The sequence below is a fragment of the Centroberyx affinis genome, unplaced genomic scaffold (assembly GCF_046629955.1).
Source record: "Centroberyx affinis isolate AG114_WGS23_722 - 3 ecotype Tasmania unplaced genomic scaffold, CSIRO-AGI_Caff_v1 ptg002339l_1, whole genome shotgun sequence".
In the NCBI taxonomy this organism is placed as follows: Eukaryota; Metazoa; Chordata; class Actinopteri; order Beryciformes; family Berycidae; genus Centroberyx; species Centroberyx affinis.
In genome coordinates this window covers 126,355-134,973 of record NW_027280606.1, presented here as the reverse complement: position 1 = coordinate 134,973, position 8,619 = coordinate 126,355, and the positions used below count along the sequence as shown (strand labels likewise).

The following is an 8,619-nucleotide window of genomic DNA, read 5'->3' as shown; positions in this document are numbered from 1 at the left end:
AACAAAAGAAGATACATTTGTTTTCTTAATATTAAGAGAGAGTTTGTTGACTTTAAACCATTTTGACAGCTTGTCTAGCTCTTCATTTACAGCCGTTGTTATAGTGCATACATTCCTAAAAAACACACTGGTGTCATCAGCAAATAGTGTCTGCAGCGTTCGGCAAATCATTCATGTATACACGATATAAAAGTGGAAAAAGAGCCTATCTTCATATAACTTACATCATGTTGATACTATGAATTTCTATTATTTTCTACAATGATTTCTATTAGCCTAAAAAGGTGAATAAACTCTATTCCTGCAAATAACAAGCTGGGTTAAAACCAAGTTTAGGTTGGTTACCCTCCACTGCATCCTTAATTGTTTTCCTTACACTACGTTTTAAAGCAAATTACACTACAACTTTAGTCTTTATCTGACACTTGCAGTATATGAAATTGGTACACTTTCGAACTTTAAATTCTCCCCATTTTGCTTGATCAGCAACCCACACAGAGATCATAACCCCAACCACAAGGAAGAAGTGAGCCATTCACTGATTGTGAATCATGTCCTGGAGTAAACAGGACACACACACACACACACACACTGCACACATGCACATGCAGGGGAAAGCCCAGTGGGAGTGTTCGGAGGTCAGAAGCCGCTGCCATTTATTCAAACTGTGTTCAGAGAAAGTCTCATTTTGTTCTGCTGTCTGATCCACCATGACTCTGTCTGTGATCGTCCAACTCTGTGCTCTGCTCACCATCAGCCAGCAGGTAAGGACTACAACAACAGTACAAAATATGTAAAGTAACATATAAATAATGTATATTGTATAAAAATATAATGTAATATGATATATTATAATATAATATAATATAACAATATTATTCATTTTGTATTTTATATTATTACATTATATATTATTATTATGTTTTTATATATATAAAGTATGTATATATTAATTCACATATCCTATTTTATTTGACCATTATTTTATACAGCCTATTTTCAAAACTTGGTATACTTTTCTATATACATTAATAACACTTTATTAGAGATTAAAGCTTTTTACAGTTTCCAGGGACACTTTAGTTTAAAATTGACTCAAATTACTAAAAAGTTTTGTTTTTCATTATTATTATTAATATTAAAAACTGTACACCTATTTTGAAACAACTATTATAAATGATACATAATATACAGTAATATAATATTTAATATAATATGAAATTTGATATCTGCACTTGAGAACCAACATACTGTACTTCCTCAATAATGCCGTCATTATGTTCTTTCCCATCTCTCCTGCTCTGATTCATTGGTAGCTGTGTTGATGTAATAGCCTAGAAACTTTTTTTTTTTTTACCTCACCTGCACACTTATATTTCTTTTCTATTTCATTTTTTCATTCATTTGGTCTTAACGTGTGCAAAATAAATACATAAATAAATAAAATTCTTCATATTTCCCAGGCTGCGTCCTTGCCCAGCTGTGTGTGTGACCTCACTAGCTCAGAGCAGCCCTTCCCTCATGATAAACTCAGCAGTGTGGAGGATAGTACAGTCAAGTGTACCGGCAGCATCACCCGGCAGAAGGTAACTACTGCCAATATGCTGCAGTCCATTGTACTCGGAACTCTGAGAAAAACGACTTCCGACACAGAAAACTGCAACAGAACGGTCATTCAAGACATAATTCCCAATACCCAATAAAGTATAGTAGAATATGAAGAACAAAGTATGTGAATTTACAGCATATGTACAGGATGTGCAAAGCAAACACACTGAATCCCTACCAGCTCCAGTGCTGCTGTTCTTTAGATGAGCCAGACCTCTGACCAGGGTTTCCGTCAGAAAAAATTGGTGCCGGTCCACGTGTCCTGGAAGATTTTAATGTCCCGGACAAATGGGGGAAATTCAAATATTATCTGTGTTTATTGAGCTTAAAAACAATTGATAGGCAGGCTATATAAAGAATGACATCATCAATGCATGTAGATTTATAATATTTTTTATTGAAAAGTAGGTTACTTTTGCTTATACATTATATTCCAAATAAAATAAGTCCCGTTAATAGACTCACGTGTATAACGCTAACTTATCTCTCTCAAACACACACACAACGTTACCATGCAAAATCGAAAAATAGGATCATCTACTATGAAAATTTGCACTTTACTTCGTTCCTGACATGTATTTTGTTGCCAAATAGCCATATGCTTTCACCATTACGCAATGCCAAATGCCAAAAACTACGTGTCCCTCTCACCATTATGCAATGACAAATGTGCAACGTGCATGTCCCGTTAACCATCATCATACGCAACCTCCAACCAAGAAAAACAACACAGAAAATGTGTAAAAAGCACAGCCCAGCAAAAAGTCATGAAAATAAACTGCAAAGGCATCTTACCTTCACCCGACGCACAACGTAGGCCTACCCGCACACACACATCGCCCTTGATTGGTTAATACATTACACTACATTCAAAACAATTTAGTAAATCCTCCCCAGTTGTCTCATGTCACTTAAATCAACTCACGTAGTGCAATATTTATTATTAGGCTACTTTACTGAAAGAGACTTAAAGCTACTCAAAGCTACTCGTCGGGAGCAGGTTGGGAGACAGACTGGGAGTATAACTTAACCTGTTGCTGTAACTCAGTCTCAGTAAAACAAGGAGCACAATGTTCCAATAATTGTGCTTAGAGGGAATTATTTTCACCGGACATTATGACCGGAGAGATTTAAATATGTCGGACTTCAACAGATTTTCCCGGTAAAAAAACAGTAATTACCGGATAACGGAAACCCAGCCTCTGACCTCCCTGTGGAGGGGAGCAAGAGAAAAGACTAATTTCCCCTTTTGTATTACAAACCATACCACACGTCTCTCTTCCTCTTTTTTTCTCCCTCTCTTTGAATGGATAGAAGTTAAGATGTTGGCTTCTGTTGTGGCATAGATCAGCGAGGATTAGACCAATATGCAGTATGGGTTTGCTGACATATGGGGTTAATATTGGCTGTTTATTAAAAATCAGATCTGGTCCAGTCACACTGGATGTCTATGGGATATATATGTCACCTTCTATAGTACAACAGGTGGTGACATCACCTGGCACCAAAGGTTAGCCAATAGCAGATGATCAGTTCAGTACTCTACTTCACACCACAGATTTGGGTTTGGGATTTCGTTACTCTTTACGAATCCCCATCAGTCAGCAGTAGATGAAAGTATCTCAGTGTTTTTGCCGGGCCCATGGGACCGGCCTAGAAGAGTGAAAGTAGCTAACTGACTGACTGACTGACTGAGTGACTACCCATTGTTGAAAGTTGCGCGAGAAGTGGTGTCAGGACCTGCACCGTTATGGTGGTATTCAACCCATAGGCAGTGGTGGAAGAAGTACTGAGATCCTTTACCTTTACCTTTAAGTAAAAGTAGCAATACAACAATGTAAAGATACTCCATTACAAGTAAAAGTCCTGCATTCAAAATCTTACTTAAGTAAAAGTACATAAGTATTGGCAGCAAAATGTACTTAGAGTATCAAAGTAAACGTACTCATTATGCAAACTGTCCCCATTTAGAGAGTTATATTTTTCATAAATTATTGGAATATAAATACTGATTTATTGACATACATGTACACATGTACGTACACATTTTAAAGTTGTCAACGTGAAGCTAATCTTAACAATTTAGCTATACTTTTGGGTAGTCTAATCTATAACAATGCTATTTTATAGTTATTTTATAAAGATGATCAAATGTTTTAAATATAAAATATTGATCTGAAAAGTAACTAGTAACTATAGCTGTGAAATAAATGTAATGGAGAAAAAAGTACAATATTTCCCTCTAAAATGTAATGGAGTATAAGTACAAAGTAGCATAAAATGGAAATACGCAAGTAAGGTACAAGTACCTCAAAATTGTACTTAAGTACAGTACTTGAGTGAATGTACTTAGTTACTTTCCACCACTGCCCATAGGCGAGAGGCCATCTCTTAGTCAAAGATGCCCTCTAGAGGCCATCTCACGAAGCAACATCTCACTAAGCATTACTGGACTGCCTGCTGCATGACCTGAATTTGCCTCATGATGCCCTTGGCTGTGTCGTGGGAAAAATACAAACCTGACACAAAAAATATTGACTCCTTTTTTTCTTTGTTGCTTTCACACACTAAATTGACTAGATTTTTTTCACTTTGCTGATGTCACACACTATCGTGGTTTGCAGATGAATCTATGAACAAACGATGATTCCAATAACAGTGACCACTGTATGCAGCCGAATGCTACTTTTTTACCTTCTGGAACAGCTGCATTGTTGACACCATCTGCAAGTAACTCTGGGTATACATAATAACACCTGCACCTGGGAGTGCACAACTACCTTTCATCGTATGTGTACCTGTGCACTTTACAATGACAATAAAGTTCAATTGAATTAAAGTGAATATCAAAATGTTTGTTTAGATGCACTTCCCAGGCAGGAACCCTTAAAACTGTAAAGTGCCACTTATATAGTGTATCACTGCAATGCAGAGGACAGTACAGAAGCGGAAGCTAAGAGGCGAGACATCAATGGCCTGGCTTGCACTAGGTCAACCTCGTATTGTTCTCTTTTCCATGCAGAGTTTGGAGCTGGATAGCCTGTTGCTGGGCCTGCAGCGGCGTTTGCCCCAGCTGGAGGCAGACGTGTCTCTGCTGGAGAGGGAGGATGACGGGGAGCTGTACGGAGCCGTCAGCCTGCAGGTGATCGAGAACGAGCTGGTGGAGATCATGCAGCTCATGAACAAGCTCAACAGCACCACGCTGGCACACAGCCGCCTCACCTCTGACACCGCTCAACAGGTACGTTCATGTGGCAACCGGCTCCTGCAGCACTGACATGGCTCACAACATAGATACAAGAAAATCCAAGTTCTGAATTCTGACCCCGCTCAGGAGGGTAGCTTCACATCAAACCTCGTTTAGAACCTCATTTTTACATTTTCAATGTTGTGTTTGTCTGTTTCAATTCACAATGAGGTCTACCCGATATCAAGTTATTATATATGTTTTACGTAATAAATACACAGGTGCAAAATATTAGAATTGTAACTCTGTGGCAAAAATCTGATCTTTTTATTTCAGTCAAAACAGGGAGAAACCAGATGTTTCTTTCATATTTTGAACTTAATGAAAATGTCTTGTATATTATGACTTTGACGTACAGGAACAATAATTACTATACAGCTGCTGAGATTTCTGGATTTCAAATTTCACTTTCCAACATTCCATTTAGGAACAAAACTCCCCACCCATTGGAGTTTGACAAGTACTGCCAATGTTGTTGCAGTTCCTACTAATTGCCAGTAGAGGCCAGTAAGCTACATAGATCACATAATGGGAGAGGGAGATTAAAAACACAAATGTTTGCTGAGTTTTAATGGTTGTCATAAATTTAATGCCTGAGATATATTTGTGTTTTGAGAATTCTAGAAAATATTCTTTGTTATTCCAGTCCAGTTCCTTTGCTAACTGGCAATTTTGCGATCATCAGAATTCTAATTGATGTAATTGAAACAGTTCCCGCATTTCAACAGTAAATATTATACCGTCCGCCACGCTGCTGTCTTTCAGGTACAGGACCTGAAAGTGGAGATGCAGCAGCTGGAAGTCTATGACAGCACGCAGGCGGTGAAGCGCCAGCAGGCCAACCAGCGTCTGAAGAGAGACCTGGACCAGTGCAGGAACGGACATCACCCCACCACCCAGCCCACGCAGCCTCCAAGTGGTACGTCCCAAACCTCCACCTAACCTGCACCCAACATGGTATGTTCCAAACCTTTTCCGAACCTTCCTGTGAGCAAAACCACCGCTGACCTTCCCCTCTCTGTCCTCAGGTATCTGTCCCCACGGTCACTTTCTGAACGTGACTGGGCCAGGGGTCTACACAGCAGGAGAGTATCCTGGCTCCTACAAGTATGGATCCTGGGGTCGCGATCCCAAACCTGAGGCGGGAAAGGAGAACTGGTATTGGCTGGTCATGCTCACCTCCAGCAACAAATACGCCAACTATGTACGCCGCTACTCCAGCCTGAGCTCCCTGATCGTTGGGGTGAGCGTTCCAGGTATAGTTGTGTTTTAGATGTGGTCTGGTGGTTAGTGTCCTGATACTACACTGATAAATGGAGGTATGGAGTTCAATCCCCTTAAAGTCATCACAAAGATTTCAAATAGCGGACCTGATGCTAGTTTTGAGGACTGGATTCCATCTGTTTGTTTGTGTGTTCCTTTATCCGTTTGTTCATAATGCACGATAATGCACACCCCAGCCCAAGGGGGGCGTTACAATTTCAGGTTAAAACAAGGTACTGATTGGCCCAGAGGGGGACTGCATCATTTGTAGGGGACAAGATGTTTACTGTTGCCTTATTTTATTCTTTGGGTTGAGGCAGCACAATAACCTACACACCCAAAGTTTCTACAACTGTCTTCATGGGATGTTTCTTTGCTGCCTGTGCTTCCCCACTGGAAGTATCTATTGCAATTGCTGCTTTGGGAATGCACCATGGATAGTTGTTTCTTGACTGCGAGCACTCCTTATAGCATGCACTGGTACACTTGAAATGCTTCACAGTACAGATACAGGAGAGAAACTATCGATCGATCAGCCATTGGCTGATTTGTTTCTTATTAAAACATATATTATTACTAACCTTTTTACCCATCTTCTCCCTCTCCTTCTTCTTCTTCTTCTTCTTCTTCTTCTTCTTCTTCTTCTTCTTCTTCGTCTTCTTCTAGGCAATGTTCAGATCCACTCCTCCAACCCAACCACCAACACCATCCAGGGGCCAAGTGCTGTTCTCTATGGAGAGGCCTTGTACTATGGCTGTTATAACCGAGATGCTGTCTGCAGATTCAACCTCACCACCAAATCTGTTACCTCCGTACAATTGCCTAAAGGGATCAGGTTAAGTTTTTTCTTTGAAATAGAGTTTTGCTGATGCTAGATAAAACCCTCCCAAAAAGTAATGAAGCTTTACACTTTTGGATGCGTGCAAAGGTTTACATTTTCAAAGTTAGAAAATGATAAATAGTTGTGGCATGAAAAGCAGCAGCAAATACTAATAACAAGATACAGTAAAGAATAATAGATTATAAATAAGAACAGAGTAAATGGCAGGTACGCTACTAAACATAACGTAACCTACCATTCCAGTATTTCAAGGACATATTAAGTGGAATGCATATTAAAAGGAACAAACTAAAAAATGTGTTTGCGGTTGAAATAGTGAGACATTATAAAAATACTGAGAACATATGTGCATAAAGTGTCTAGGTGTGAAGACGTACGTTGTCTAAAACAAACCAAGCAAATACACATTCTGAATTTCCAGATGTTTTAGTTTATTTTTTATAAAGGAAACTCTCCCTCACTACTGCTTTCTCTTTCCATCTCCTTTCTTTTGCAGGTTTAACTCCAAAGGTAACTTCTGCCGCCTCGATGAATGCTACCCATACACAGACCTGGACCTGGCAACCGATGAGTCGGGTGTGTGGGTGATCTACACCACCTCCCAGGACTTAGGCAACCTGGTGGTGTCCCGGGTGGAAGAGGGCGAGACGCCGACGATCAACCAAACCTGGCACACCTCGCTCTACAAGCAGGCGGCGACCAACACCTTCATGGCCTGTGGCGTGCTCTACGCCACGCGCTACGTCAGCAAAGACGCCGAGGAGATCTTCTATTCCTTCGACACCTCGACAGGCGTGGAGAGGTTTGACATCGGCATACAGATTCAGAAGATGTCCAGCAACATGTATTCCCTCAACTATAGTCCCACAGACCAGATGCTGCATGCCTACATCGAGTCCCACATGGTCTCGTACAAGGTGGTGTTTGGGTGATTGGATTGGTGCTTTCAACACCGATACACTGTAGCAATTTTCTGTACTTATCCACTTGTGTGATTTCCAAAATAAATGTATTTGCATTTCCAGCAAGCATTCGTCAGATGGCAAGGTGCAGGATGTGGCTAAGTTCAATCAAACAAGCACAAAATCTTCACAGTATTATATTATGGCATGGTAAAAATTAATCATCAGTAAGCGAACCTGAGGAAGCAACAAGTGTTGCTTAAGCTTATTTTTTGCAAATGTTATAAGAAAAATAAAGATGTGAGTAAATTGGCAACAAAGTCTAACAGTGTGTGGTTGGATAATTCCTTTATATGGTAAAAATTAATATTTAACTGTTTTGAATTGATATCAGAAAGAATTTCAGCAAAGGATGCAGGTAGCAGTAGACTATGGACATTGTTTCAACTTTCATTTTGGTGCTACATTTACACTAGTTTTCAAAGTTTGTGTAAAATCTATTCAACGTCTAAATGCTTGCTGGGTTATTTCTTTGCTTAGCATCAGCGACTGTACTGTAATTTTTGAGTCTCAGACAGAAGAAATAAAGGAAATATGGTTTTGTCACAAGACTATGCTCTATTGTGTTGAGAGTGCAAGTTTGTCTTACATTCAAAACGGGTGACTTTCTGACATGATTGTCCAGGACAAATGTTGAAAATGATCAGACGTCTCACCCTTAAAATTCTGACATAAAAGTCTTTATTTCTTATTCATTA

General features: G+C 39.6%; 1 protein-coding gene across 1 annotated transcript; it reads left to right on the top strand.

Moving 5' to 3' along the window:
- The first annotated feature begins 674 nt into the window (after positions 1-674).
- On the top strand, positions 675-8,380 carry LOC139655844 (olfactomedin-4-like). Its single transcript, XM_071533218.1, has 7 exons — positions 675-764; positions 1,464-1,586; positions 4,631-4,849; positions 5,621-5,774; positions 5,884-6,111; positions 6,785-6,953; positions 7,456-8,380. Exons 1-7 carry the CDS (start codon positions 711-713, stop codon positions 7,889-7,891), a joined length of 1,383 nt encoding a protein of 460 aa, XP_071389319.1. The 5' UTR covers positions 675-710; the 3' UTR covers positions 7,892-8,380.
- Positions 8,381-8,619: the final 239 nt, after the last annotated feature.

Coding starts and splice junctions, on each gene's coding strand:
- LOC139655844 (XM_071533218.1), top strand. CDS start 711: ATGACTCTGTCTGTGATCGTCCAACTCTGTGCTCTGCTCACCATCAGC. Junction 1,587..4,630: donor GCAGCATCACCCGGCAGAAG/GTAACTACTGCC, acceptor TTTTCCATGCAG/AGTTTGGAGCTGGATAGCCT. Junction 5,775..5,883: donor GCCCACGCAGCCTCCAAGTG/GTACGTCCCAAA, acceptor CTCTGTCCTCAG/GTATCTGTCCCCACGGTCAC.